Genomic DNA, 27,163 nt, shown 5'->3' on the forward strand with positions numbered 1-27,163 from the left:
TTCTTATCTCTGCTCGCTCGTCACCGAGGTTTCGGGGTTGTTTATGGGCTGTGCACAATCTACATCGACGTTCACGCCCACAGACCTCCCGACGGGCGATAGTGTTTGGTTCCATGGTCTCGAGTCGGATTACCCCAGCATAGAGGAGATACGACAAAATGCCGAAGACATTTTCGGGGCTGCGGCACAAGCGTATCGCCCAAAACCAGTGCGGTTTCCAGGGCGTAAATTGATCGTCAAATGGGGCACTTTTGTGGGCATCGCTGAAGGGCAATGCATATGGTTCCTGCAAAACCATCTGGCCCATCTCGTTCCTGTTCCAAAAATATACGGATGGAAGCGCGATGGGGAACAAACGTTCCTCTTTCTCGAACTCGTTGATGGATCACCATTGGATGAGAGATGGCCTCGATTGAAACCGGGTGAGCGACGCGCTGCATGTCGGGAACTGCGCCACGCAACGCAAGCTTTGAAACGCGTTCGAACGCCCCACGACTACCCGTCACTTTGCTCGATATCCGGAGGTGCTCTTCGTGACATCACCTTTCTCGACGGAGACATCGATACGACGGGTCCACACGACAATGCCGCAGACTTTCACGACGCTCTTGCAAAACTTGCACTCCCACCGTCAGAGACGTTCACCAATCCGCGCAAGGAGGTTGACGAACTCAGCGGCTTCGATGACAGAATCCCCATCAAGTTCACACACGCAGATCTGGACAAGAGCAACATCATATTGTCCAGGGAAGGCGACGGACCATGTCGTCTTCTTGCAATAATCGACTGGCACCAGGCTGGCTGGTATCCCGAACCGTGGGAGTATCTTAAAGCACAATCTCTGGACGACTACGACAGCGAATGGGTGCGCATTTACCTCGCGAAGTTCTTGAAGAAGCCCAAGTTTCAGTATCTACGCTCTTATGAGTTCGTTCGCATGTCCACTATATAAATGCTTCATCATGACTCAACACGCCGACGTTGCGCTACGTCACATCACCAGGCTTGTCGTCCTCCAAGCCAAGACCGGCTAGACTCCTCGGCCGAGGACATCGCACCGCCAGTGTACAAAACTCCTCCAGAGCAAGTGAGAAGTGCGTCTGTCGTAAGTACTCGAGCTACAGATGACACGGGTCTTAAAACAGCCGCAATCAGTCTTTAGGGGAAAATAGCATCGGTTTCATGGATTCCTCACGGACACTAAAATGATATTACATGGTGATACATCACTCCTCATCCAGCAGCTCCAAGATAAGCTGTGGCAACCCATCGACGCCTTGCTTGCTAATTGCCGAGACGGGGACCGCCTTCAGTCTCTTGCGCCAAGGATCATCAATCTCCTCTCGCTCATCTGCTTTTCCGTGCGCGCTAGCACTTCGACAAGGATGCTCTTCCTCTCCGTTCTGGACTTTGGCAAGGTATGCCTGAAGTTCTGTGAATCGCTCCTGCGTTTCGGGCAGATCTGCTTTGGTCGCAATGACGAACCAAGGTTTACTGCTGATGGGGGGGAGAATGAGCTGGGGCAAATCCGGGTAACTTGAAGCTCCAGAAGCGGCTGCAGCTGCGGCGTCATTCTGGGATTTGAGCGCCTCGAGGAGAGCTTGTTCGCCAGTAATACCTTTCCCTTTTGATTTGGAATTTGAGCTGTCTGGCTCAATTGATGTGGACAACGGCTGAGCAGCATCATATCCGCCTCGGCCATCGCGCAATCTCTCGTACTGTCCGACTTCATGCCATAGACCCTTCAAGGCTTGAACTGCGTCGCCAGCACTGAGATCCACGACGAATGCCAACACCGCAGCACGCTCGATGTGACGGAGAAACCCCAGGCCGAGACCGCGATCAAGGTGTGCACCTTCGATGAGCCCAGGAATATCGGCGATGGTAAAATTGGTCCTCGGAGTCTTTCCTTTGGTGGTAGGACGACCAGCATATGAATCGAGCACTACTGTGCCGATATTAGGTTGGAGTGTAGTGAATGCCCAGTCACCGATCCTCGTTCTTGAGCGGGTGATCGCTCGTAGTAGTGTAGACTTTCCAGCATTCGGAAGACCGACGAGACCAACATCTGCAAGAATCTTTAGTTCCAAATGGAGTTCGATCCGCATACCATCGTCTCCTTTCAAGGCGAATTTCGGTTTCGGCAATGTCTTTGTTATGAAGTGAGGGTTGCCAAGGCCGCCCATCGCACCTGCTGCCAGCAGCATCGGTGCGTCCATCGGCGCATCAAGGTTGAGACAAAAGGGAGAAGCCGGTTGCAGCGCGAAGAGACTGCTTCGTCTGGGTCGAGGCACGGCAGGAATCTCAGCTGTGGAGAAAGCTCTCGGGAGAAATCCAGGGTAAATCAGCCAGCGATCTCGTCGGAAATGACCACCATCATCATTATTCTGTGCAGCTGCAGCTGCAGCTGCCTCTATTTCTGCCCTCCGCTTCCGTCTCCGTGATTCTCTGTATAGCCTCTCCTCCTCAATAACCGGATCGTATCTGGTAACCTCGCGCACAACCGTGCCCACTGGCACTGTAAGCAGCACATCTTCTCCTCGACCTCCGCCTCGCATCTTTCCCATTCCATTCTTCCCTCGACCTGCGGCAACCGTGCCTCTTCGTGCAATCTTATGAAGACTCGTTTCACCTCTTACAGCCTGAATGTAGACAGATCCGCCACTGCCTCCGTCGCCTCCATTCGGTGGTCCATTGTCGATGAACATCTCTCGCAAGAAGGAGATGCATCCATGTCCGCCGCCACCAGAGGCGATTCGCAAAGTGCAGGCATCGACAAAAGGCTGCGAGGAATAGGACGGTGGCTCGGGATTGAGATGGTCAAATTGATTGACGTTGACATTCTTCGACGTCAAAGGCGCCGGCGCGGATGCCGTTGTGCTTAGATGGCGCACTCCATGGCGAAGTCTTGACGGTACTCGACAAGTCCACGCGCCGTCCAGACAAGGATACAGAAAAGGCGTCAAAGTTGATGATAGCAGCTGCTGGGCCGCGGCATGGCGACGCATCCTAGGCCTTGCGATTATGAGGTTGATTTGACGTGATGAGCAGAGCAGATGATGGAAATGTTCGAATCACTTGATTTCGAAGTTAAGTGAGCGAATGTTCAATGCTGACACATCCTTGCATAAATTGTACGCCTGCATGCGCGTGCATTACTTTAGCGTCAGGCACATGCGTTGAAGCAACGGAAAAGCGCGGGCGGGCAGGTGCCTATTTAAAGAGAACGTCTTAGTGATGACTGACTCGAGAGATGTTTCTCGTGATGACTTGTACTGTAGTGGTTTCGCAGACGACTAACACAACAATAGACAAAAGCCCAGGTTCACATTCACAAGAAGAGCACACAAAGATGCATTCCGTCGGTTTACGCTCGAAATGAGGCATATTCATTAGTCTGCTTGCACGTCCTGTGCACCCTCGGGCGGCGCCAGTTCGGCCGCCAACAAGGTTCGTATGTGATGTTGGCCTGCCAAATGAGCCTGCTCCATAATTTCCTTGCACGCTGCCCTACCGTCTTCGATCCGTTCAATTGCCCCATACTCGAGTAGCATATTCACGACGACGGGGTTGTTGTGGGTTGCCTCATGTCTCAGTGCGAGATGGGGTATCTTATCGGTACGTGATCGCTCGAGCCTCACGATATCAGCGTGGCCCTCCACTGCAGCCATGTGTAGTACTTGCGCGGGATCAGAAACACCTCGTCCTAGCAGCAGACGTACGATGTCAATATATCCGAGGAAGGCTGCGCTGAGTAAAGAATCGTGCAGCACGGAATTTCGCTGTCCCACAGACAGCAGATCGACAACTGCTGTTTGGTGGTGTTCCGTGGCAGCGTTGATCGCGCTGGTGGTCCAGACGCCCCGCTCAACGAACAAGCTAACAAGTATCGGAAGGAACCTTCGTGATTGTAATTGCCTATGGCAACCAGAGGTTGTGCTTACCTCAACTTGAGGCCAGAGCGTAACTCTGACTCCTTTAATCACTTTCAATACTTCAACAACAAGATCCACGTAGCTTCGAGCTGCAGCCGCTGTCTGCGCGTTCTCTTGTGAGTCTGTGCTTGGGTTGTACTCCGTGAGTTCCCGGACGGCGGAAACGTGCCCTCCCGCCGAGGCTTCCACAAGCGCCGTCTCAATATCGTTATCTTCGGGAACGAGAGACCATCGCTTTCTATCAAGCGTCCGTTGACGTCTTTCAAGAAGTACTTTGACGACCTTAGCATGGCCATATCGAGATGCTATAAATAGAGCCTCGATGTGTGGCTTGGCCCAGAACTTACTATTATCCGGATGGTGAAATAGATTGAAGACCATTCGCTGATCTCCAAGAAAAGCAGCAAGAGCAAGAGATCCTGGTCGCTCCCTGTCGATCTCTCTCGAGAATGGAGACGCAAGATGGGCGCTTGGGTTGTACACTTTGAGCCAGTCGTTTCCCAAGTCCATATTGCAAATGAAATCTGAAACATCTGCGGCAACTTCCCTTCCCGCAAACGCTGCATGAATGAACCACGACCGCGCAGCATATTTCAGTAACTTGAAATTATCCAGGTCTGTGATGTTTGACATCTTCTGTGGCGAATCGCTGTAGTGTCGCAAGTATCCCAGGCAGCACCGGGCCATGAACTCTTGCGCTATCGCCCTCGAGAAGGGATGGGTCACGATATCCGACGACGTCTCACTCGATGCTGGATGGTCCTGGAGAATCGCGTTCAGGGAGTCCAAGTCCGGGAAATTGAGGCCCCATAATTCCAGAAACTCGACGACTGAGAAGTGGGTCAGACGCAGGGCGACGAAACCGCGCGGCTGAACCTCACCATTGGTCTTATCGACAATGCATTCGTACTCTTTGTATGGCTCGACGAGGCTCTGGAGCGATCGTAGCGTACGGTCTAGGACGTATTCATTCCTTGCACCGACGCTTACGGCATCGCCGTAAACTTCATCGACAGAGATACGCATGGCCTCTTTGACCTCACTCATGCTCAATGGCGACTGTGAGTATGCGACCCATTTCAACAGTCTCCAGGCGAAAGGCTGTCGGTTCTCCGGGATGTCGCGCAGTATACGCGCATAGGTCCTGTTCAAATCTTTGGGCATCTCGTCCAACATCGCGGGAAAGTCCTCATCCCCAGCAGCGTCAGCTAATCGATCTAGCTGGCACTTTGCCCATTGGAACCTTTCATTTTCATTAGTCAGACAACCACAAATGTTGCTCGTTGCGGATGGCTCACATTGTCGTCGATATCAATTTGCGCATGATCTCCTCATGCAAAGCAGTATCTATATCACAAAGATCGACATCTTTCTGAAGCACGGCAGTGACATAGAGTTGTATATCTGCTCGAATGTGCTTGTGTGGTATAGCGAATGATTTGATCTTCAGTTGGGCCTCCAGAAACGACTTCACACGGTGCGCGTATCGCCTAGTGGCTATCACCTTGATCTTGCGAGAGCGAGCCAGGAAGGTGGCAATGAGCTCTAAGGGCGAACTTGATCTTGGTATGGACGCTAGCATACGCTCATCGAGACCGTCCAGATGAACGTGCACTTTGTCGTAGCTGTCGATCGTCTTGATAAGTATGTCGTGCATTTATTCCAGGTCCGGCCGTCCGCCACGGCTCTTCTTCTAGGCTTGTTCAAATAACCTTCTTCCGATTCCTGTGACGGCCAGCTGTCTTAACAGAGTGAGAATGAAACGCCCATAGGTCCCGGACGGAGTTTCCGAGAAGCTGAAATAGAAAATGGCTTGTCCAAACCAAGATTTGCTCGCGTGTGATTTGTGGATATCGTCAACGGCGAGGCCGCAAAGAAACGTCTTGCCACAACCAATTGGTCCGTGGACCCAAAGATGCTGATGTCCATCAACATCGGATTTCCAATCTCGGTACTCGGGAGTCGACAGCAGCCAATCGCCTGTTTTGGCTTCCCGAATCTGGCGATTCTGCTGATGGATCGTCCACTGATCTGGTAGTTCCAGCCATGCGACCATTTTGTTCAGTACTCCTACCGGTTTAATGGAGATACGGTCTATCAGACGGTCTCGAGCTGATTCGAGACCCTCGCCGTACAATACCTCAATCGATATGTCGAAAATCCCAAACAAGGCATACATCATGTCTTCTTCTTTAGTGATTTCCCTTTTGTTCATCCACTCCAGCCTTTCGTCAACGCTTAATTGTTGGCTGTGGCTGTAGTCAATTAGCACTCGCTCCGGAATCTTGGTAATTTGAGAGAGTAGGTAATGAAGCTGAGGACCAAACAGGTCTTCACGCAAGCGAGTGTCTGCTGTTCCCTTGTGTCCGATCACTTTCCAGTCCTTGGTTAGAAAGACAACGGTGCGAGGCGCAAGTAGCTCTTGCAGAGTCCAGCCCCTCGTAAACCATGAACTCGTTTCGAACGCGCGTAGATCTCGGTTCTTGTTCGTGCAGACCTCAGAATTGGGAACGTCGTGAAGGTAGGCCAGGCACTGCTGCGCCTCGTGATACCATTTGAACATTGATGTGATAGATCTGGAAAGCTCGGGCAGATTTTCCTTGTTGATACAGCAAGTGTCAATCCACAAGTGTTTCACTGATTTAACATTCTTGATGATATAGTCGGCAAATCGTTCGACCTTCTTAAATCCCTCGCTAGATGTGTAGGTTCTTGTCAATACGTCCTGATACGTGATCTCTGTGCCGAGCCATCGATGTGATGCAATAACATATGGGGGCCGCCTGCTTGTGTCCGGAAACTCTTCAAATGTGAGGGTATGAACTCTGAGAAGCCTCATACTGTGGAATGATCACGAAAAAAGTCTTCGGTTGAGGAGAGACTTGTGTGCGAGGAGCAAGTTTTCAAACAGAGATCAGGAAGGGAAACAGGTTGGCCTTTCATGCTCGCAATTGAGGACGCCGATGCCGTTCAGGCGCAATCGATGGGGCGGAGCAGCAGTCACGTTGCACAAGGGTAGGATCGCCAACAGTACAACCACGAGGTCCTCTCCGGCAGCGCATAACGTCCACCGCGTCGTGGATTGAGTATGATTTCCCCTGCAAGTCACGCAGATGTACCTATATTGTAATAGGGCAGATACATAGCCAGCACGTACAGCAAGCGCATACAGTCAGATGCTACTTGATCCCAAGGAAGGCGGCGCACCATCACCCCAACCCGGTTTCTGCGATGATCCCTTACATATACCGAATGTCGGCAACTTTAGCCACGCAAGGACAATGTCCGGGAGCGACTCGGAGTGTTGGCTGGCGCAAGATCTTTCTCACGTTTCTGACTAATAAGCGTTGGACAGTCACCGCAAGGGTTGTGATGTATATAATAGTTATCGGAACGCCTTCCGAAGTCTCTGGGCGGCTGCACGTACCGGTTGAATCTCATTTCGATGACCCATCGGATTCCAAGGTTCTTGTCGCGCTGATGACTAATTACCTCCGGCCTCCAGAGCGTCGTTCTTACCTGCCACGCCTGCCTACCTCAGTAGGTACCGAACCTGTATTAAGGTGGACTGTATCTGCAGACGCCGGGGCCTTCTTCGTCACATGCATACGGGCAAAAAGCGGGACGAAGAATGTCGTACAGCTTGTATCAAATAGGCAGGAGCGCTATCGAAGTTCTTGCAGGGGCGTTGTCACAACTTGGCGCTTTGGTTGTTGCAAATCCCATCCCTTGCAGAATCATCGTCAGAATGTGCTCGATGCGGTGCATCACATCGGCAAAGCAGCACACCATCGGTAGACTGCAGCCCTGCGCTGTACGAATTCTGCTCGTGTAACATACGTATAGATCATCGGTCTTTCCGCGCGGTGTCACTGCAGTCATCGCACGCAGGAGCATGGCACAAATGTTTGAGGTTGGCCGAGGTCGGACATGCGATGACGAAGTGTCCTTGTTCTTGCCAACAACTCTTCAGAGGGCTTGTGACCTATCCGTTGTGCCATTTCTTAACCACCACCGTCATTTCCGAGGTTGCCAGTACTTGAAGTAATGAGGAAAAGTGAGAAGGCGTTTGCATGATACAGTTGTGATATGTGATAAAGTACAAGAGACCAGCCAGGTACAAAAATACCTTATGCAGCCAGAATCGGACGCGTGCTGATATCATCAGTCTGTGCTCACCATTCGAAACTTCTTGCAATGCGCATCTTGATGCCCTCCCAACTGTTTAGCTTCGGCCTGACGTCTAGGTAGAAATTGAGGCTCTTGGCAATCGATGCATCACCTGGTCCTGCTTTGCCTGAATAAAAGTCGATCACGTATTCGATCTTCTTTCCGCATCGCTCCACCACCCAATCATGCCGGTCGAACGGTGGCGCATATCCCATGAGCGCGTTCCACCTTGCCCGTGGCGTCAATGCTTTGCTGTCGCCTGCGAAACTGACCAACCGCGGACCTCCGCATTTCTCTGCACCCCAGCCTCTTTCCCAATCTTGAATCTGTTTCCACGCGCGCTCGTTTACAGCGTTGTGAATGGGGACCACACTTGCCATGTCGCCTGGCGCCGCTTCGTGGCCTTTCCGCCGAGTCGCGGCGAAGAATTGCTCTTGTGATGGGTACACCCAGTTGCCTGTAGTGGCGTCATGTGTAGCGGAATGTTCGTTGTTTGCTGAGGCAGGCGTTGGTAGAGCGGCACGCTCGGCTGGATTGAGTTCGGATACGGGTTTGGTGAGATTCCCTCGAGGGATGGTGCTGATTTCTCGATCTGTTGAGAGACTGTACATCTTAGGCCTCTTCGGCGCGCGATTCTGTGCGATGGTAGCGGGAGATGTCCAAGTGCCGGTATCAAGGGAGAAACGACTCGCTGCAGAACCGCTCCCAGGTGGTGATGAGTGGGGATTCGATGCGGCGTTGCCGCTTGCTCTTGCTGCTTCCAACCATTTCTCGCGAGTGCGATGATCAACTGGACATTTGTCGGCGGGGTCAGAGCCTTCCGGTCGCATGTTTGCAGCTTGTATCGATGTGAATTTCCTAGGATCAGGCTTGTCTCGATGGAAGTCGATGTGGTCGCATCATCATCTGCGGGCTAAAGAATCAGGGCTCGATTGAGCCGAGACCAGAAATCTAATTACATAAGCACCTCCGCGGCTTTCAAGGTTTGTCGATCGCCACCTGGGCACCTTGAATAGACGGAGTCTCATCTCCGGTCACGAATTTGAAATTCTCGACGACCATAGGGCAGTCGCAACTCTGAAGTTCAACCTTCGCACACTTCCGCTGTTCACGCGACAATCCCAGCACAATATTGGATCCCTGTCGCGCCTCTCTCGAAACGGACAATGGCCATGGCGAGCAAACAACCGAAGGTCATGTCGTCAAGACTGGCGACAATGAAGTTCATGCAACGCGGTTCGGCCCCCGCGTCACCTGCTTCAGAGCCTCCCACGAAGAGACAACGACTGTCCATAGGAGGCGCAAATAATGCATCGCCCACTTCTCGACCACAACCATTCAACCAGTCCTCGCCTGAAGGTGAATTGAGCGCACGGCAACAGAACGTTACTGCCAATGATGAGTGGTATTTGAGCTATAAGGCACCCGAAACCGTCGCGCAATCACCATTTCAGATCGTATCAGCAGGCTTCTCACATCTCGATGACAATGATACACCAGATGCGCAATCAGGTGCCGAGGAGTCTGGCCGATTCGAGGTTGCAGGGCGAAAGCGGTTCGGCAAACTCGACAAATTTGCCGGACGACGGAAGAACAATGACGATGATGATGAAGACGATGACGACAGTGAGGAAGATGAGGGGGAAGGTGCAGCAAATGTTGGCGGTGATGCTACTGGCGTTGATGCACTGATAGCGAAGGGACAAAGAGCGGCGGCTGAACGAGTGCGCGCAGAGCGTAAAGCGAAAAGAAAGGCTGAAAATGCCGGACTTCACCAGATGGGAGAAGAGAGGAGGAAAAAAGAGATCAAGCTCAATAGGCTAAGTGGCATCTCATCTGGCGGAGGCGGCGGCGGTGGCTCATCCGGGTCCAATGCTTCCAACTCTTCCTGCTTTACGTGCGGAACGAAGGGACATATGAAGAAGGACTGCCCGAAAGCGTCGAATGGCGCTGCGCGACATTCCCGTAAGTCTTACTGAAGTCTCCATCGCGGCGCCTTGACGAACGAGTGATGGCCTCTAGCTGAGATGGTCGTGATACTCATGGACTATATTTATTGCGCTATTTGATCGTGAACCCTGCGGTTCATGCGGTTTCTCATCCCGGGAAACCCGGGTCTTCGTAGGTAAGAAATGTTTGTAACACGCCACTTTCGATGATAGCAATGGTCTGGGTGGCCTGCCGTCTAACAGGCATGTCATGAGCACGAAGCGGTGACAACCCCAAGAAAGTTGCAGCTGTACCAGGAACCAGCGATGCGCCTCCGTAGTCCATGATAACTTTTTCGATCACATGCCTGTCTCGGCCGCCGTTGTTAGACTGAGGCGATAAGGACAACATTTCCGAGAGAATACAAACAGGAACATGAGGCACTGGCCTGCGACTCGTTCGCTTGTAAAGTAACAAGAAATATTGCTCGCAGTGTCAGCGCCGTGGAGAAGATAGAAGCAACCCAAACCCTAAGAATTTCCGACGCCCGCGCGAAGTGTTAAAGCTGCGCATTTTGTCCTGTCCTGCTCTCGTAATTTACCATCAGTTCTACGTACGCATAGATTCTTCTCTCGTATGGCTCTGTAGGTGTTCCGAGGCTCCGTGCAATAAGCATGATTGGAGTTTCACGAATTGTGAAAGCAACAGGCTGAAAGCAAGTCGAGTTCACACGCACGACTTGGCGCCATGAGATCTGACAGACCACAACGGAGCCAGCCCTGGATGTATGGAAAACCAGGACGCGGCAAGACCATCCTTTGCTCGACCGCTATAGAGCATGTTGCAAAGTCCTGCGAAAGCATCGACAATGCGGGCCAGAAGCGACATTGGCCACTATTAGAGAAAAAGGCCTAATTATCATCGGACGCGGAGAAGTACAACATGACCTGGCTTTCTAGTGAGCTAGAAGCTAGAAAATAGAGGTCAATCAACAAGCAATACATTCAAAAATCGGGTCTCTACGCAGCTTATTCTATTACCCTCGCAAGTCCACTTCTCCCGGAACAAGCGAGACAAACAAGGCTCGTCCACGAATCGAACTTGAGTAGTAAGGGTAGAAAAGATAAATATGATATTTGAGAAAAGTTCACTTTTTGTCCCCATGACATTTGAATTGTAACATCAACGAGACTTCGCAACAGAAAAAATAAAGCGTACAACGGAAAACGTGATGATGAGACTAGGAGCATGAAATATTTCTTCCCAAGATCATCTCTTCATCTTCTTCGCCTTCCAATCTTTCCTTCCAACGACCCTGCCTACGTCTCCAACACTCTACCGACCAGAGCGTTCCCTGGTCTGCTGCCTCCTAGCCTTCTCCTTCTTCTCATCGTACACCAAGAACTCATGCAGACCGCAACCGGCAGGAACCATAGGAAGAACCGGAACCTTCTGATCGATGACGACCTCGAGGAAAGCTGGGCCGGGACCGGAGCCTTCGATCAGCCACATGAGGTCGTCCTCGAGGGTGGCGAGTTTGCTGGTGCGGCGGGCGGGGACGTGCATGGCCTCGGACAGTTTGACGAAATCCGGGTTGCGCTGATGGGTGTGGGCGAAGCGGTCCTGGTAGAAGAGGGATTGCCATTGGGTGACCATGCCCTGCTCCTCGTTGTTCAGCACGAGGACTTTGACGCCGATGTTGAATTCCGCGGCGGTGGAGAGCTCAGTCTGCGTCATGAGGAAGGAGGCGTCGCCGTCGATATCGATGACGAGTTTATCGGGCTGGGCAACTTTGGCGCCGATGGCGGCGGGCAGGCCGTAGCCCATCGTGCCGAGACCGCCGGAGGTGATCATGCTGCGGGGTGAGCGCCAGCGGAAGTGCTGGGCGGCCCACATCTGGTGCTGGCCGACACCAGTGGCGATGATGGTCTCGTGCTTGCGGGAGGCGGTGAGCCTGGAGAGAGTATCGACGACGGTTTGAGGTTTGATGAGAGCGTCGGGGTGGCCTTCCTTCTCCCAGGCCCATGGGAACCGCTCCTTCCAGGCTTTGATCTGGCCGAACCACTCCTTGCGATCCTCCTTTGAGCGAGTCTCGATGTGAGGGAGGAGAGATTTGAGGTTAGTGGTGACGTCGCCTTCGACGGCCTCGTTGGATTGGACGACCTTGTTAATGTTCTTGGGCATGATTTCGAAGTGGATGATTCCTCCGCGGCCTTCAGCGGCTGCGAGGCGCGCCTGGGGAGCGAACTTGGGAATGCTACCGGTGATACGGTCATCGAATCGGGCACCAAGAGCGAGGATGAGATCGGCCTCCTGCATTGACATGTTCGCGTAGGCAGATCCGTGCATACCGAGCATGTGCAGGGACTTCTCATCGAGCTCGTCGAAGCCACCGAGACCTTGAAGTGTGGTGGTCACCGGGATTTGAGCCTTGTCGGCCAACTCCTTGAGAACAGCCGGTCCATCGGGGTGTCCGAGAATACCCTGTCCTGCGTAGATGACAGGCTTCTTGGCCATGTTGATGAGGTCGGCTGAGCGCTTCAAGCTGGCCTCGAGCTGTCTCGAAGACAATTCACGCGCAGCAACCGTGGCAGCTGAAGGTCGAGAGGGCAGAGTCGAGGTAACGGGAATGGGCTTGTTCAAGGTCAAACCGGTGACATCTTTGGGCAGATCGACAAGCACGGGTCCGGGTCGTCCAGAGGTGGCAATCTCGAAAGCCTCATTGATGCGTCGAGGGAGATCAGCGATATCCTTGACCATAACGTTCCATTTGGTGCACGCCCGTGAAATTCCCACAATGTCCGCCTCTTGGAATGCATCAGATCCGATCAAGCTGGTCATGACCTGGCCGGTGAAGACCACCATCGGAGTACCGTCCATAAGCGCATCCTGCATGGGGGTGACGACGTTGGTCGCACCAGGTCCTGAGGTGACAATCACCACACCAGGCTTGCCGCATGCACGAGCATAACCTTCTGCCATGTGACCAGCACCTTGTTCGTGTCGAGGGAGGATGAAATCGAAGTGAGGGCTATTGTAGATGGCGTCGAATACGGGAAGAATGGCACCACCAGGGTAGCCAACTGGGGAGATGTGTCAGCATTGATCTTGTTCAAACAGAGCAAAGATTTCTCGTGTTGAAATCTGAGTCACAAACGTACAGACGTGCTTCACTCCGTGCCGAAGCATCATCTCGTGGAAGATTTGTCCTCCAGTCATGCCGACAAAGCTGTGGTCCATCTCAGGCTGCTGGCGGAAAGGCTGGAGTGGGTGAACATCGCGCAGACGGGAGTCATCACGATTGAATGCTGGACTGGGCACCTGACGCTGTCCCGCAGGCGCGGTGGCGGCTGCTTGCGCCGCTCGTTTTGAGGTGTCGGAGACATTGCGTTGTTGTGATGATTGCGATGCTGAGGATGAGGATGTTTGTGCGAGAGACAGAGCGCCTCTCCGGTATGGCGAAATGGAAGTGTGGGCGGGCGAGGTGGAAAAAGCACGCGCGCAGCGCACGCATTGGCTGGTGGCCCTCTTGGCCGAGGCGGCGGATTGCAACATTTTTTTTCTCTCACTTGGTTGCTGCCGATTGTCTGGCGGGTGATGTGGTCTTGCTGGCAGTGATGAACACAATCACTCTCGGCCAGTCAAGCAATCCGAGAGGAAAGGTAGGAAGGATTTGGCAAGCGAGTGAGAGTATGAGATGGAGAGGAATAATAATTGGAGATGGAGGAATGAGTCGAAATCCACCTTGGTGCAGTAGCAGCGGCGGCCGACCGAAAGAAAGCACGCGCCAAAAAAGAGCCCCAAGGGCGAAAATGGGCGAGATGGGCGAAATGGCTGCAGAGAATTAGGCCCAAGACGGTCTAGAGTGATGACTGTTCGACACCAAGGTCAGTGCGGGGATCCAACCTCCAGGACTTTCTCCAGTCAAATGTATGGCAATTCATCCTCCATGTATTAGGTATATGTGAGTCTGTGAGTCTACTCACTCCAGTCTGGAGGAGGGTCCAATGGCTCCCTCTTAGTGCATCTTACTCCTCACATATCCTTTCTCTTTATAATGATATAGGTCATTAATGTGCACGATATGAAGATATTCGTAGACAGTGACAGTATTCTCTGAGACATGAACATAGTCCTGGGACAAATTCCATCATCGTTCTCATCACGTTGAATGGAAATCTTTGTCTTTCCTTCTCTAGGGGACCACCGGAGAACGTGGTTGTCTCACGATCCACACTGCGGGAATCTCCGCCGACCTCGGATGTCGCCATGCAGGTCTGGGCGACTCCCAAAGCTGGTATTCAGTCACGTGCGCTCGCCACCCAACTTTACCTACCCAGCAGTAAAACTGACCATGGTGATGGTGTATGCTCAAGTGTACAAGAATACGGAACCATAGTGATAACACCACACTATATAGTATTGGGAATCTAAACTTGGAAATTTACTTCTCTTCCAGGTGCCCAGCAGACACACGAGTCCAGTGTTACGGCGCGAGCACGAGCGGCCGACAAAACATCACTCCTACGTCCCTCCTTCGCATGCATGAGGAAATTCTTGCTGCGGAAGTTGCGCTCAAGATAAGCCGACCGCACCATCGACGAAACTATGCATCTCATGTCCCGGGAGTCCTTGTGAACATCCAGATGCTGGCGATGGATCACGAACAAACCGCAACTGCACGGCGCAAGCCAGATGTTCGCTAGTGTTAGTCACAGCTGATGACAATGCTGTGTTGATTCGTATGTGCTCGCAAAGCTAGTCGAGCTGGGTTCGATTGTCCAAGGTCTTGAGCGGGACAATAAATGTACTCTCGTGGAAGAAGCGAGTTCAGTGTTCATGGATGGGCTCTTTCCGTTGATCGACAGGATATTCACAAAAGCGCAATGCTCTTTCATGACATGTGTTGGTCACCCCTGAGTCGGCAACGAAGGCTCTCATCTCCGAACCATGTTCTTGGTCGGCTGCGCAATGCGACCACGCTCTTCCTCCAAGGCTCGTTCCGCAAGGAGAGATGCTCCGGCGCACAATGACAGCGCATGCCAACTCAAGCAAAGCATGTTGGAGTTGGCTATGGCAAACTTGTCGCTGCTATCGACGAGCGAGCGCTTTGATCTTATGCAACGTGGGACTTTCCTTTCATAATCCCTCCAGCCGTTTCAAACTCTGAATCACCTTCGGAAGCCCAGCCTCCATTTTCACATGAGCACCATTGGTCATCTTCTGCAGCACGTAGTTGCTCACCGCGCCTTGTTCCCGACTCACTGGACGACCGATGCCGATGCCAATGCGATAGAAAGGTGTCCTTGAGCCTGCTAGCACCTCCATGATGCTCTTCAGCCCGTTGTGACCCCTTGCGCTTGCGCCCTGTGTCGTCTTCAGAGAGACTTTGCCGGTGTGTGCCTCAAGCTCATCGTGAACGATCACGAGTTTCCCGGTTTCGCCAACGGGCAGGTTTCTCGACCAGGCTTTGTAAGCAGCATGCACTCCTCTTCCCGACTCATTCATATAAAGCGGCGACTGCCATAATGTCCAGTTGCCGGTTGCTGATACTGTCAGTGGCCGACTTGTGAGTCCGCCGAGTTCTGGATCTTTTTGGAAGCCGCTGTACCCTAGCTGGTCGGCGAGTTTGTTCAGCACGACGTGACCTGCGCTGTGATAGGTGTTGGCATACTGCACGCCTGGGTTGCCAATGCTGCAGATGAGGAGTGGTGCCGAGCGAGCAGCCATTGGCGATGGTTCGAAGTGTTGTGATTGTTCCGTGTTCCGCTCAGGAATATTGGTGTCGTTCGTGGTGACGACAGTTCGCCGCGGAAGTGAGGAAGCTTGGGCCGCTGCGTCATCGCCTCCCTGGATTTTGTCGTTTGCTGAGCGCTGGACGGCCATTCTTCATAGGCCACACGCAACGTCAATGTGACTGGTGCTTGTATGTTTTTCTCATTGATCGCGAAAGGCTGTAGACAATTGTTCTCTGGGAAAGAACACTCTTGTTTGCAATCAAAGAGTCGCTGAGCGCGTACGGTTGTTGTGACTCATCGTGCGTGAGCTGCTGCTGCTTCGCCCCAATGCAAGCTTGGAGCCGGCTGTGCTCGTAAAGTTTGAAAAGGTTCCCAGGTTCTTTGGCAATACAAAGCACCCCATTTCGTAACTGTAAAATAGATCATGCGCAGCATTACCAACTCATCTAATCAGAGGGATATATGTCGATGTCTTTCTCTTGTATTCTTCGTAGTCGCTGCCAAAGAATTGCACCAAGAATCGCTCTTCCCCTGTGTACCCATGATTGTCAGCGTTCACAAGAAATCCTCGCTTCACATAATTCGGACTCACCATAGATACGTCGAGCGAAAAACCTCCAAAGCACGACGGTGTAACCCAGTAAGCAGATCTTGTTTCCCACAAGTAATTGCGTACCCAAAGCCCACCAAAAGAAGCCAAAATAGCTGGGATGTCGCAACCACGCGTAGATCCCGTCTTGGACAAGCACATGGCTCTCCTTCCGCTCTCGTGCGATTGTGTGATTGAAGTTCGTGCCCGCATGCGCCATTGCCACACTACGTGCAATCTGACCCACGATAATCAGTATCAGTCCGACTGTGATCACCAGAGGATTGGCGATAAGCAATTGATATCGGCTCGAGAAATTGGACAGGACAATCTCCAGGGTAGCCAAGGCATGTGCGGTCGTGTACGCGCTGCCATTGCTAAATAGAAGGAAACTGGAGGCCCGCGTAGCAGGGACATTGTATTGCGCAGTAGTGTAGTACTCTAGGAAATGGAACAACGCGAGGCATGTAAAGAATGCTGGAAGACGCCACCATGGCGAATTGTTTGAGATGAGGTAGATCGTGAGAAGTAGTCCTCCAGCGAAGGTATTCCCCAGACACCAAGCTTGAAGCCCAATGAAGGAGAGGGAGCGAGAGCCGGTCGGCAGAAGAGTTGAGTCTACTGGTGGTCCGGAACTTGAATATGCGTTGTAGTTGCTTGCGTTGTCGTTCGTATTCTGAGCGACCCGTCGATGGTGGATCTCGCGATTGAAATCAGGGCTGGCTGCAGTTGAAGCCATGATGCGATCTCGGTTGTTGCGAATGGGCTGAGAGACCCGACAAGACTAGCGAAATCAGACCAGTCAGGTGGCGAATTTCAATCCAAACACGCGATGCCCTTGTACAGAAAGGTGATTTGATGGGGCAATATTTTGTGTTGTAAGAACGAAGCGAATGGGTCGTTGGAAGAGCCGTCAATGCCAGCGGAAGCGACGCAGAAAGCTCCGATCAGGTACCAGACAGGGTCTAGCTCGGACACTGCGGCCACCAGTGAAACAAAGGGGAATCTTAAAAGACAGAAATGTGTGTCCTCAATCAACTTCAAAATCGTTGGTTCCGGCGACAGAGATGAAGGTGATGATGCTAGACCCATCCAATCCAGGAATTTCACATACACCGCCTGATGTACCGCCTATCATTGACACAGTGGTGGGCGTGAAATATGCAATAGCACAATACCTGTATAGTCGGAACCAGCTACATGATAATAATTGGATGAAAGCTGTATCTCGCATCATTACAAGTCTATCACTAACATGGCACGTACAGCGCAAATCGCGAGAGCCAATAAGCAGACTCGTCAGTTGTGTCAGCATCAATTTGTTGATCATGCTGGTCAACGAGCATTGCGTTACGGCTATCGAGACAATTATGATGCTGTCCCTCCACCTTGGCCACCGACCGACTATATTGCATCACCACAATTCGTGTTCCAGTTGTATCTAAATGTCGATTTATGTCTCGATAAGAACAACGAAGAAGCTGATGCATTGGGCACAACCGAAGAAGGCGTAGCCAAAGATCGTCTGGTCTCAAAGATCTCCAAGTGTGCCAAGTTGACCAGTCACTTGTGTGACTTGTTTGATGTGCAGAGACCTCAACCACTATGGAAATTTTACGTGATGCCTGAAGCGTCAGTCTTGAACTTCGTCGATCATTCCAGACGAGAGGTGCTACATCGCAAGAGGCTTCGACACGCGGGAGATGTCAGTGTCCCTCTGATACCAAAATTGAACGCCGGCACATATGAGGAGAAGACTTCTGCCTTCCTGTTCGCCATCACCGACGCCCAAGGTTGAGAGAAGGCAAATGACGGCATAGGTGAATGGGACGATCCTCTGAAATGGCTCAATCAAACAGCACCGTTGTGGGTTCAGTTTGATCCTCGCCTTCCCAATAGCGTGCAGACGCTCGATCAAGAGTGGCAGATGCCATTTTATGTAACAGGTACAGATAATGTTCAATTCTACTCAGAGCAGCTTGATGTCAGAGTTACTCGCATACAAAATCGTGTGCAATCGGCAGTCGAGATGCGAATGATATATCCGAAAAGTTGGCTACATGGGTGGGATGAGAAAGACGACGGGATGGAGTTTGGTGGCGAGCTTGACGATGCGATGACCATGTCTGAATTCTTCGAACTCATGTCAACGCCGAAAATGGATGAAGTAGAGATGAAACTGAACGTTCGTGGGATTCTTATCGAACACGTTATTGATCGAATCAGACTCTTCGACCATAGGCCAGATTTGCCGCCCGACTTGAGATATGTTATATATGTACCATTCGCGCACAGCGATGAGCAGATACTGGGTAGCGCCGCGCGAACATTCACAGCCTCCATCCTCGATCGTATTCAAGTTGGCACAACGATCGATTTTCACTTTCATCGACCTTCAATACCGACAGACTCATCAGCGCTGTCTCATTTCGCATCACTCAACCTACCTCCAAACTTCGTCGGTACCTTCACCAGGCTTCAAGCCGATAGGAAATTTGATGACCCATTCGACTATATCCGACCGCCAGAACCACATCCTCGACGCCTCCATCCACTTTCACTCGAGCCGAACATTGTCTGGAACGATCCTGCGACATTTCGGTGCGAGCCCTACAAGACGTTCGTGGTTGTCCTCGATCGGCCAGATTTCCATACTTCAGCCTCTGTGAGATTCTTGTTAGCCGATGGAGGACCTTGGCGTGGCGACAAGGTAATAGCGGCACAGGATTACTCTGAGATGGAAGTTTGGCGGGCGCCAGATATCGAGGCTGTCGTGAGGCGGTTGACTTTCACGCAGCTGTACTGATGATAATATATGATTCACGATGATGGTTTTGGTTCTTGTTTTAGTTACGTGACAGCGTTCTTACATTATTGCATGATGTGCCGATGGCTCTCATTTAATTCTTGAATCTTGAGAAAAGACAGAAACTGTTTGAAACGAATGAGTTCTTCAATGAAGGTTGAGAACATGGTGGCTCAGGAGCAGCAACCGCAATTCATCATTCATCATAGCCCATGTAGATGCGGCTTCCGGCGACGGGCTCACATCTGCCGAACGCGGAGTGAAAGCTTGACCCAAGCTTGCCGAACCCGATGATGTTTTTTGACTTGTGACGGAATTCCAATCTGCTCTCCAACCCTCCCATTGTGGTAGCGACTTTTGTACACCAGCACCACATAACAGATTTCAATCATGCAGAGAATTGCAGTTTCCGCCGCCGCTCGCGGTCTGTCAAAAAGCATCCCGGCTTCACGATGCCGCACATTCTCGTCCTCTGCCCCCGCCATGGCCGAGGTGCAAGCCGCGACGGTTAAGAAGCTGGGTGTCATTGGTGCTGGACAGATGGTACGTCACGATGCCTTCAAAATACACTTTGGAAACCACTCTATAACATTTCGAAACAATCTAACACTCCAATCTCATTACGATAGGGTCTCGGGATCGCCCTCGTCGCCTCTCGTCAAGCCGGTGTCCCCGTCGTCCTCGTCGACACCACCCAGGCCGCACTCGACAAAGGTCTCGCGTTCGCCGATAAGCTTTTGAGCAAAGACGTTGGCAAGCAAAGGATCAGCCAAAGCGATGCGGATGCCGTGCGCGGGCGTCTGCAGACTACGACCAAATTCGATGACCTGGGAGATGTCGACTTTGTGATCGAGGCCGTTCCTGAGATTCTCGATTTGAAGCTCAAGATCTTTGCGCAGCTGGCGGAAGCTGCGCCCAAACATGCGATTCTCGCGACAAACACCAGCTCGATCAGCATCACGAGGATCGCGGCCGCGACCACCAAGGTACGTTTGACGCAATGAATTGGGAAGGAAGAGACTGCGATTCTGACATGGATCATCACAACACAGGACCCTAAAGACTTGTCGGCCTCTTCGCGAGTCGTGAGCACTCACTTCATGAACCCGGTGCCGATCCAAAAAGGTGTAGAGATCATCTCCGGTCTGCAGACCTCCCCCGAGACGCTAGCGACCGCCATCGCGTTCTGCGAGCGCATGGGCAAAATCACCTCGACGTCCGCCGACAGCCCTGGCTTCCTCGCCAACCGAATCCTGATGCCATACATCAACGAGGCCATCATCTGCCTCGAGACCGGCGTCGGCGACGAGGCGAGTATCGACAACATCATGAAGAACGGTACGAATGTGCCCATGGGACCTCTGCAATTGGCGGATTTCATCGGCTTGGACACGTGTCTTGCCATCATGGAGGTGTTGCACGGACAGCTGGGAGACTCCAAGTACCGACCGAGCGTCCGACTGAGGCAGATGGTGGATGCGGGTTGGTTGGGACGTAAGTCTGGAAAGGGCTTCTACACTTACTAGACGACATCGTGACGGGGATATGTTAAAAGAGCAAGGATCTACGCTGAAGACCCAAACGATGAGCACTGGTGTAAGGGATATAATTTGATACAAATATTTGTACAACGGGTCTTTGATGAAGCGGAGTGTAGGTTTTTTTTCGATCGAGTGATCTGTCCGTCCTTGGATCTCCCAATCTTTGTTTCTATCATGGCTCGCTTGCCTCTCTTTGCGTTTCGCGGAATCTAGGCCTTGGGCGTCACATTGCCGATCTTCCAGCCCCAGCCTCGCAGCGTCTTGACCACCTTGGGCGTGATGGCCAATGTGATCGGAATGCGCAGGAAGAACAGCGATTTGTGCACACCATATGCGATCAAAAGCTGTGTCCAGATACCTATTTGGAAATAAGCTTGTCAGTGAATGTCCAATCTTTCCCCAGAGGCTCGCTGTCCTTCGTTCCGAACCTCCCAACAAGGAAGAAAGAACAGAGGAGACGATCGAAACTTACTCGCACTACCCTCCTTCCCCTTAACCTCCTCCTTCACATTATTGACCGCCTGCACCGCATCGCCCAGAACACCGCCTTCCTCGAGCGCCAACTGCTCATTCCTCTCCCTCTTCTCCTTGAGCCCGGGGACCACACTCTCCAGTCCCGCCCACACATGACTGACAATCACATGTTCCAAATGCCCGATCCTCTCCGGTCCGAACCACCGCACGGCCAGGAAGCAGAAGGGGAAATCCAGCGCCGAGAGGCCCAGGTAGATTCCCACCACCGTCCAGCCGTACTTCTTCGACATCGCTTTCATCCGATCTGAGAGACTCTGCTTGGGCGCGTTGGTGGAAGAGGGGGCTTGGTAGTGCACTTTTGTGCCCGGGGGTGGGTTGAGGGAGGAGGTCGGTTTGTTGGTGCTTTCGTGGCGTCGGCCGAGGGGTTTATTGCTGCTGTTGTTGACGCGCCATCGCGGGAAGGTGAGGCGTCGACTCGAGGGGGAGAGGTTGGATGTGAGAAAAGTGCGGCTGGCTGTGGGTTGGCGCGAGGGTTGTCGGAAGAGTGTCCGGAGCATGACGGGTTGAGAGTCGGTGGTGAAGAGTTGGCGCAGCATGTTGAGCGATTGTGGATTCCGTGGCATCTCGGGATGAATGTGTGCTGGTGATAGAAGATGCTTGTCGGCGCAGTGATGGAGTGATCTGCGATGGAAAGAGAGCTCGGAGTTGTGATGCGATCCCCGAAACTTGATAATCTGCTCGGCAGACTTGCCCTGGGCATTGACCACGATCATCGGACCCTCGCACTCCAGCTGGGGAATCTGCCATAGTCAAGTCGCCTTCCAATGTTGTTCTAAGTGAACACCTGGGCAGTGACAATAGCGTTGGTGTAACAATTCTGCTTCCAGACTACCATACAAAATCTCGCGATCAGGCCATGCTTTTGAGTCGTCACCACATGTATTCATATATCTCGCTACAACAGTTCCTCCTCTCATAACTTGGACTCTGCCTTGTCTGACAGAGTGCCATACCTCTCACAGAACTCCCACGCCATATAACCCATCGGCTCCATCAGAACTGCGTGCTCCTTTGCCTTTTCACTGCTCGCCTGTCTTCTTGCTACCCGCGCCGCGATACCCTGCACGATAATCGCGCTGCGGTATAGAAAGAATGCTTCTCCCCACGCGATCTCGCGGTCTGAAAACTTCCAGTCCACCACACCGTGATACCACTCCAGACATTGCTTCTGCGTCGGCAGACCCTCCATCGTGCCAGGGACGAATGCGCGGTTGGCGTGCCCTGTGTTTACGGCGAATTCATTCGTCGCTTGGGCGTATGGTGAGAGGAGATTTGCTAGGTCGGATAGAGGGTGTCCGATCGTCGCCATCTCCCAGTCTAGAATGCCGATAACGTAAGGCTCCGTCTTGTGGAATACTAGATTGTCGATTTTGAAATCTCCGTGCACAAACGTGCCGCGGTCTCGAGGCTGTGTCGCTGCTGTGCCGAAGAACCCAACCATGTCGTCGTAATGCGGGATCTTGCCCACCGCCTCGCCGGTTTCGACGTCGGTCGTCTCCGCCTGCGCGACCGAGATTGTCGCGAACGTTTTCAATTGCCGATTGTAGAAATTGTCCGGTCTGCCGAAATCCGCCATGCCCACTGTATCCGGGCGCACACGATGGAACTTTGCGAGAGTCTCGATGGCGCTCTTCCACATCAGTGTGCGGTGTTCAGGGCTCACGTCTGGGATCGCTGGATTCGGAAAGATGCGGCCGTCGAGGTAAGACATGATGTAGAAGGGTGTGCCAATGACACTGTCATCTTCGCAGAGGATGTAGGCGCGTGGAACGGGGACATCGGAGGAGGAGAGGGCAGAAATGATTCGGTGCTCGCGGTCGACTCGGTGAGCGGATTTGCTGAGTAGCTTCCCTGGAGGCTTCTTCCGTAGGACGTATTTGGATCCTGTGGAGGATTGGAGGAGATAGGTTGGGTTGGACTGGCCATAGCCGAACTGTGGAATGTGATGTGTGAGATAGTGACGATGCATAGTGCCGGCGGATCTGGGAGAGTGTCATACCTGCTTCACATCCAGCGGTGTCTTAATTTCAGGAACATGCTTCTCAATGTAGCTCTGCAGCTTATTCAAGTCGATCGGTTGACGGATAGGGCCTGCCATGGTAACAAATTGGTGCAAGCGAAAGGTGAAGACGAAGACAAGAAGCGCGAGCAAAATGGCGGCGCAAAGGGAAGACTGGAGGCACAACTGAGCTAGCACGACAGGACTGTCTTTAAAGCACAATGGCGCAGCCCTACAATCTATTCAATGCGACGCACGAGATCAGTGCTGTCAGATGGACTAGAACCGAACTATCGTCGGCCATGTGGTGGACCAAATCCAAGTGTGCCCAGGTGCAGGTGGAGTATCAGCCGAGGTGCTTTATTATTACTCTTCTTCTTCGGACTTTAGCGAACCTTTCGCCCGAATCGAACATGCGCCGCTCGTGCATCGCGAGTCGTCATATTTCATCGCGTGGCTGTTTAGGGTTGGGCTTGTAGACAACATAGAGAATCTGGTGGGATATGTTCCTCTCCCTGCGAATGGATTGACAGACCAAACAATACTTCATAATTATGTCCATCTCGCCGGGATTCTGCTCATAAACTTGGTCGGGTAAATATTTGTAATTAGACACTACGTTCCTGACATACATGTGTGGATGTGCTCAGCTACTGTCGGAGAAGACGGCATGCACAGTAAGCAGATTGAGGTAGGTGGCCGGCACTGGAGAACCGAAGCTCCGGTGTACGACGAGCTCGTCGGTGATGGACATCGAACGTCAGCAGTAACGATGATCCAAACGATTCTGGAAAAAAGCCTGTCGTGAAGACTCTAATATTACGCAAATCTGAGTTGCTCATCGACGAAAATAGTCATCCTTCCACCTGCAAGAGGTAATCTGGCTCTCCTTGGGACGAGGCCGTCCAGAGAATTCAGAAAAGTCACGACACAGGCGACTGTTCAGGGACATCCGTAAGTCTTCAACATGGATTCCTCATCATCTCTACCTGCACGCATCGACGTGCACTCGCACTACCTACCATCCTTCTACCAAAAAGCCTGCCGCGAAAATGGCCACGCCAACCCCGACGGAATGCCATACTTGCCAGATTGGTCTCCAGAAGCCCACCTTGCGCTGATGGATAAACTCAACATCTCTCGTTCAATTCTGTCCATCTCCAGCCCTGGCGTGCATCTCGTGCCCGGCGAAGATGCCCTCGCCCGCAGACTAGCACGGGAGTGCAACGCCTACGCAGCAGATCTCAAACGACGTATGCCGGAGCGATTCGGCTACTTTGCCGCACTGCCGCTGCCCGATGTGCAAGGTTCTCTCGAGGAGATTGTGCGAGCAGCAGAGGAAGGCTGCGACGGATTCGGAGTCTTGACGAACGCGCATGGGCACTATCTCGGGGATGCCATGTTCGATCCCATCTTTGACGAACTCAACCGGAGGAAGGCATTGCTGTTCATTCATCCCAGCACGCCGCAGTGTGCTTGCTCAACGTCCACGGCAACGGCAGGTGAGACGATCAAGGCCACGCCATTGGCAAGACAGTGGCCAAATCCGATGCTGGAATTCTTCTTCGACACTGCACGCGTCGTGGCTAATCTCTTCATGAGCGGCACCATCCGTCGATGTCCGGATCTGAAAATCATCCTGCCACACCTAGGAGGTGGCTTCGCGCCAATGCTTTCGCGGTGGACTGGTTTCAGCCAATTAGTGCCAGGCCCATGGCAGGGCGTCCCTGAGGCAGAAGTCTTGGAAGCCTTCAAGAGTCAGATTTGGTTCGATTTGGCAGGGTTCCCGTTTCCATCCCAGATTCGTGGCATGCTCCACGGCATCGGCGTACCGCATACACGAATGATGTATGGATCTGATTTTCCCTTTACTAAAGCAGAAGGGGTCGTATCTTTGAGTAAGCAGATGGAGGATGGCGTGAAAGAGTTATTCGACCAAGGGCAGATCGCTGATGTATGCCGCCACAATGCGGAGCGTCTGCTGGACCTGGAATCTCCTCGAGGGATTGTCGAGAAGATGTGAACGCTGCGATGTCTCGAGCACATCTGCGAGGACGAAGTGTTATGCGCCTGTTACACGCACTTTCCCACATTCCTCAGAATTGCCAGAATTTCATGACTAGAGAGAATACTCAACTTTGTCTTCGAGATGTTGCGTCGGGGCAGTGAACCCATCATGGCCATCTGTGAAGTTCCTGAACTCCGCACTCTCGCATCTGAAGCAATCAACCTTGTGTAGGCGGTGTGTCGCAGCACACGGATCGAGAGCCGCGATGACTGCTCTGCGGAATAGCAGTTTGACCTCACACATTCCGGAATCCAAATATCAGACTTCAGCTGTATGGCTCAAGTTGTGTGTTGCCTTTTGCACGGGTAGCATCTCATGCATGAACCGCTCGTAACACCCTCGCGTAGCAATGTCGTCCCCCCAATGTCCAATGTTGTGGTTGCAGTACCTATTTGTCCCTCCTACTTGTCCATCTTCACCACCTTCGCCAACTCTTTCTTCACAGTCTCCGCCGCACCCTTCGCCGCATCACGCGGAATCGTCAGGTTCGGCGCGTCGGCATGACCATTCCCATTCGCTGTGGCAGAATCGTCATCGGCGCTAGGCATGTTTATGTGCTGCATCGCCATACGGAGAGCTTCGTCGTAGGTGGTCGCGTCGCCCGAACGGAACAAGCGCTCGACGTATTCGCGTAGATTTTGCGTCCAGCCGGCTTCGTCGAGTCGTTGCTGGAATGCGTTCTGAATGCGCGTGACGCCGCCGCTTTGGAGAAGCGCCATGGTGATGTTGTCTTGCGTGGTGGGATTGTAGCCTGATGTTGACCCGTTGATGGTGACTTTGGTCTTGTCGTCGCCTGCCATGATGGTGAGGTTGAATGATGTACAAAGTGAGATGAGGTCTCCAGGTCAAATGGTTGATGCTTGGGTTTGGCACAGTTTTGAATGTCGTGACCAGTTTAGTGTGTGTAGGTGTATTGCGATTGCATGTGCCTTTGCGCAGTCTCGTGTCGGCTTTCCCTGCAGCGGCGGCCGGTCGATCTTTTTTCGTGTCAAAGCGATGCGCTTATTTAGGCGCGTTCCATCACCAACATCACTTGACGTTCATGAGCTACGATCTCTACTTTGAAGTCTTTTAATAAAAGAACTTTCAAGTCTATTGGCCCGGATTACGTGAGCTTACGGTTGAACGAGTATCGCAATCTTCACGTCACTTCACATTCCCCGACGACTCGCATCTCGAGGCATAATTTGTCTTAACTTAGCATTGACAAGCAATGGGAAGTGCGGTAGAACGGGTGCACGAATACCATGTTCACTCTCAGAACTTGAAAGTGTCGTAAGACTTCCATTGAGTGATCCAGCAAGCACTAGTACGGCACAGCGTGGATGTTTATCAATATACTGGTCTCCGTCCTCATCATAGCAAAACCGGCGGGCAAGTCCAAGACTTGTGACGATCAGTTCGAGGAATGATCACGACGGCGACTCGATAGCATTGAAGGCATGGAAGAAGCGCATACTAAGCGCAGCCCGTCAATAAAGCAGTTTGCAGCTAAACGTATTCAAATGCTGAAAACATTTCCTCGATCTCCGTAAGATGAGTTATAACGCCCCTCGACACCGAGTATCACCTTAAATGGTATTGTTAGTAGCATGACGAAAGCTGGTCGCTTTAAGCACGGGGATTTAAGGAAGCGGCTCGTACTGCCCGGTGTTCGATCAAAGCTTACGACTCCCCGATGGTCAGTAGGCGTCCGGCCATGGAGGGGACTAAGCTTTCCTTTGCCGGGCCTAATTCTCGCCATCCACGTCAAAGATCACCAAATCTCAATCGAGTGGGCTTGCAAGATATTCCACTACCTCCAGGCGCATGTGAACAAAGGCGGCGGGTTAGACCTACGTCCCGAGGGTCCTT

General features: G+C 52.3%; 16 protein-coding genes across 16 annotated transcripts; 7 read left to right on the forward strand and 9 right to left on the reverse strand.

The window, feature by feature from the left end:
• Window positions 1-43: 43 nt before the first annotated feature.
• On the forward strand, window positions 44-952 carry K489DRAFT_316862 (uncharacterized protein; the record flags this gene model as incomplete). The annotated part of the gene is made up of 1 exon (XM_033601194.1): window positions 44-952. The coding sequence occupies one exon, from the start codon at window positions 44-46 to the stop codon at window positions 950-952; it is 909 nt and encodes a 302-aa protein (XP_033461793.1).
• Window positions 942-3,161, reverse strand: K489DRAFT_379194 (GTPase MTG2). Its single transcript, XM_033604589.1, has one exon. It carries the CDS (start codon window positions 3,006-3,008, stop codon window positions 1,227-1,229), a length of 1,782 nt encoding a protein of 593 aa, XP_033461794.1. The 5' UTR covers window positions 3,009-3,161; the 3' UTR covers window positions 942-1,226.
• K489DRAFT_189362 (ankyrin) lies at window positions 3,054-5,229 on the reverse strand. Its single transcript, XM_033599514.1, has one exon. The coding sequence runs from the start codon at window positions 5,109-5,111 to the stop codon at window positions 3,393-3,395; it is 1,719 nt and encodes a 572-aa protein (XP_033461795.1). The 5' UTR covers window positions 5,112-5,229; the 3' UTR covers window positions 3,054-3,392.
• Window positions 5,077-6,774, reverse strand: K489DRAFT_393912 (HET-domain-containing protein; the record flags this gene model as incomplete). Its single annotated transcript, XM_033606790.1, has 2 exons — window positions 5,077-5,282; window positions 6,060-6,774. The coding sequence occupies 2 exons, from the start codon at window positions 6,772-6,774 to the stop codon at window positions 5,230-5,232; spliced, it is 768 nt and encodes a 255-aa protein (XP_033461796.1). The 3' UTR covers window positions 5,077-5,229.
• Window positions 6,775-6,853: 79 nt separating this feature from the next.
• K489DRAFT_189365 (uncharacterized protein) lies at window positions 6,854-7,922 on the forward strand. The gene has a single exon (XM_033599515.1). The coding sequence runs from the start codon at window positions 7,167-7,169 to the stop codon at window positions 7,731-7,733; it is 567 nt and encodes a 188-aa protein (XP_033461797.1). The 5' UTR covers window positions 6,854-7,166; the 3' UTR covers window positions 7,734-7,922.
• A 188-nt stretch (window positions 7,923-8,110) lies between these two features.
• Window positions 8,111-8,935, reverse strand: K489DRAFT_369601 (cytochrome c and c1 heme-lyase; the record flags this gene model as incomplete). The annotated part of the gene is made up of 1 exon (XM_033603055.1): window positions 8,111-8,935. The coding sequence occupies one exon, from the start codon at window positions 8,933-8,935 to the stop codon at window positions 8,111-8,113; it is 825 nt and encodes a 274-aa protein (XP_033461798.1).
• A 206-nt stretch (window positions 8,936-9,141) lies between these two features.
• Window positions 9,142-10,143, forward strand: K489DRAFT_189705 (uncharacterized protein). The gene has a single exon (XM_033599517.1). The coding sequence runs from the start codon at window positions 9,272-9,274 to the stop codon at window positions 10,082-10,084; it is 813 nt and encodes a 270-aa protein (XP_033461799.1). The 5' UTR covers window positions 9,142-9,271; the 3' UTR covers window positions 10,085-10,143.
• A 517-nt stretch (window positions 10,144-10,660) lies between these two features.
• K489DRAFT_189719 (uncharacterized protein) lies at window positions 10,661-10,983 on the forward strand. The gene has a single exon (XM_033599518.1). The coding sequence runs from the start codon at window positions 10,782-10,784 to the stop codon at window positions 10,947-10,949; it is 168 nt and encodes a 55-aa protein (XP_033461800.1). The 5' UTR covers window positions 10,661-10,781; the 3' UTR covers window positions 10,950-10,983.
• Window positions 10,984-11,061: 78 nt separating this feature from the next.
• Window positions 11,062-13,869, reverse strand: K489DRAFT_379197 (acetolactate synthase). The gene is made up of 2 exons (XM_033604590.1): window positions 13,196-13,869; window positions 11,062-13,117 (listed from the first exon to the last, which is right to left on the reverse strand). The coding sequence occupies exons 1-2, from the start codon at window positions 13,587-13,589 to the stop codon at window positions 11,370-11,372; spliced, it is 2,142 nt and encodes a 713-aa protein (XP_033461801.1). The 5' UTR covers window positions 13,590-13,869; the 3' UTR covers window positions 11,062-11,369.
• Window positions 13,870-15,173: 1,304 nt separating this feature from the next.
• Window positions 15,174-15,764, reverse strand: K489DRAFT_316155 (peptidyl-tRNA hydrolase; the record flags this gene model as incomplete). The annotated part of the gene is made up of 1 exon (XM_033601139.1): window positions 15,174-15,764. One exon carries the CDS (start codon window positions 15,762-15,764, stop codon window positions 15,174-15,176), a length of 591 nt encoding a protein of 196 aa, XP_033461802.1.
• Window positions 15,765-16,214: 450 nt separating this feature from the next.
• Window positions 16,215-17,100, reverse strand: K489DRAFT_409106 (ICMT-domain-containing protein; the record flags this gene model as incomplete). Its single annotated transcript, XM_033607545.1, has 2 exons — window positions 16,215-16,303; window positions 16,365-17,100. 2 exons carry the CDS (start codon window positions 17,098-17,100, stop codon window positions 16,215-16,217), a joined length of 825 nt encoding a protein of 274 aa, XP_033461803.1.
• An 890-nt stretch (window positions 17,101-17,990) lies between these two features.
• K489DRAFT_189752 (uncharacterized protein) lies at window positions 17,991-19,200 on the forward strand. Its single transcript, XM_033599519.1, has one exon. It carries the CDS (start codon window positions 18,289-18,291, stop codon window positions 19,165-19,167), a length of 879 nt encoding a protein of 292 aa, XP_033461804.1. The 5' UTR covers window positions 17,991-18,288; the 3' UTR covers window positions 19,168-19,200.
• A 450-nt stretch (window positions 19,201-19,650) lies between these two features.
• Window positions 19,651-20,693, forward strand: K489DRAFT_409108 (uncharacterized protein; the record flags this gene model as incomplete). Its single annotated transcript, XM_033607546.1, has 3 exons — window positions 19,651-19,710; window positions 19,797-20,153; window positions 20,220-20,693. The coding sequence occupies 3 exons, from the start codon at window positions 19,651-19,653 to the stop codon at window positions 20,691-20,693; spliced, it is 891 nt and encodes a 296-aa protein (XP_033461805.1).
• On the reverse strand, window positions 20,643-23,564 carry K489DRAFT_400590 (APH-domain-containing protein). Its single transcript, XM_033606998.1, has 4 exons — window positions 23,242-23,564; window positions 22,196-23,175; window positions 21,181-21,863; window positions 20,643-21,066 (listed from the first exon to the last, which is right to left on the reverse strand). The coding sequence occupies exons 1-4, from the start codon at window positions 23,338-23,340 to the stop codon at window positions 20,918-20,920; spliced, it is 1,911 nt and encodes a 636-aa protein (XP_033461806.1). The 5' UTR covers window positions 23,341-23,564; the 3' UTR covers window positions 20,643-20,917.
• A 473-nt stretch (window positions 23,565-24,037) lies between these two features.
• Window positions 24,038-25,667, forward strand: K489DRAFT_379203 (amidohydrolase 2). The gene has a single exon (XM_033604592.1). It carries the CDS (start codon window positions 24,209-24,211, stop codon window positions 25,262-25,264), a length of 1,056 nt encoding a protein of 351 aa, XP_033461807.1. The 5' UTR covers window positions 24,038-24,208; the 3' UTR covers window positions 25,265-25,667.
• A 43-nt stretch (window positions 25,668-25,710) lies between these two features.
• Window positions 25,711-26,109, reverse strand: K489DRAFT_369610 (uncharacterized protein; the record flags this gene model as incomplete). Its single annotated transcript, XM_033603056.1, has 1 exon — window positions 25,711-26,109. One exon carries the CDS (start codon window positions 26,107-26,109, stop codon window positions 25,711-25,713), a length of 399 nt encoding a protein of 132 aa, XP_033461808.1.
• Between the last annotated feature and the right edge of the window lie 1,054 nt (window positions 26,110-27,163).

This window comes from Dissoconium aciculare (genome assembly GCF_010015565.1).
Source record: "Dissoconium aciculare CBS 342.82 unplaced genomic scaffold K489scaffold_4, whole genome shotgun sequence".
Taxonomy (NCBI): domain Eukaryota; kingdom Fungi; phylum Ascomycota; class Dothideomycetes; order Mycosphaerellales; family Dissoconiaceae; genus Dissoconium; species Dissoconium aciculare.

Excerpts from the sequence above, each read along its gene's own strand:
- K489DRAFT_379194 (XM_033604589.1), bottom strand. The coding sequence starts at position 3,008 with ATGCGTCGCCATGCCGCGGCCCAGCAGCTGCTATCATCAACTTTGACG.
- K489DRAFT_189362 (XM_033599514.1), bottom strand. The coding sequence starts at position 5,111 with ATGTTGGACGAGATGCCCAAAGATTTGAACAGGACCTATGCGCGTATA.
- K489DRAFT_189365 (XM_033599515.1), top strand. The coding sequence starts at position 7,167 with ATGATCCCTTACATATACCGAATGTCGGCAACTTTAGCCACGCAAGGA.
- K489DRAFT_189705 (XM_033599517.1), top strand. The coding sequence starts at position 9,272 with ATGGCCATGGCGAGCAAACAACCGAAGGTCATGTCGTCAAGACTGGCG.
- K489DRAFT_189719 (XM_033599518.1), top strand. The coding sequence starts at position 10,782 with ATGAGATCTGACAGACCACAACGGAGCCAGCCCTGGATGTATGGAAAA.
- K489DRAFT_379197 (XM_033604590.1), bottom strand. The coding sequence starts at position 13,589 with ATGTTGCAATCCGCCGCCTCGGCCAAGAGGGCCACCAGCCAATGCGTG. Across the intron at positions 13,118-13,195 it reads GCACGGAGTGAAGCACGTCT|TTGGCTACCCTGGTGGTGCC; the intron begins GTACGTTTGTGA and ends ACATCTCCCCAG.
- K489DRAFT_189752 (XM_033599519.1), top strand. The coding sequence starts at position 18,289 with ATGCCATTTTATGTAACAGGTACAGATAATGTTCAATTCTACTCAGAG.
- K489DRAFT_400590 (XM_033606998.1), bottom strand. The coding sequence starts at position 23,340 with ATGGCAGGCCCTATCCGTCAACCGATCGACTTGAATAAGCTGCAGAGC. Across the intron at positions 23,176-23,241 it reads CACCGCTGGATGTGAAGCAG|TTCGGCTATGGCCAGTCCAA; the intron begins GTATGACACTCT and ends CACATTCCACAG. Across the intron at positions 21,067-21,180 it reads GGGGAAGGAGGGTAGTGCGA|GTATCTGGACACAGCTTTTG; the intron begins GTAAGTTTCGAT and ends ATTTCCAAATAG.
- K489DRAFT_379203 (XM_033604592.1), top strand. The coding sequence starts at position 24,209 with ATGGATTCCTCATCATCTCTACCTGCACGCATCGACGTGCACTCGCAC.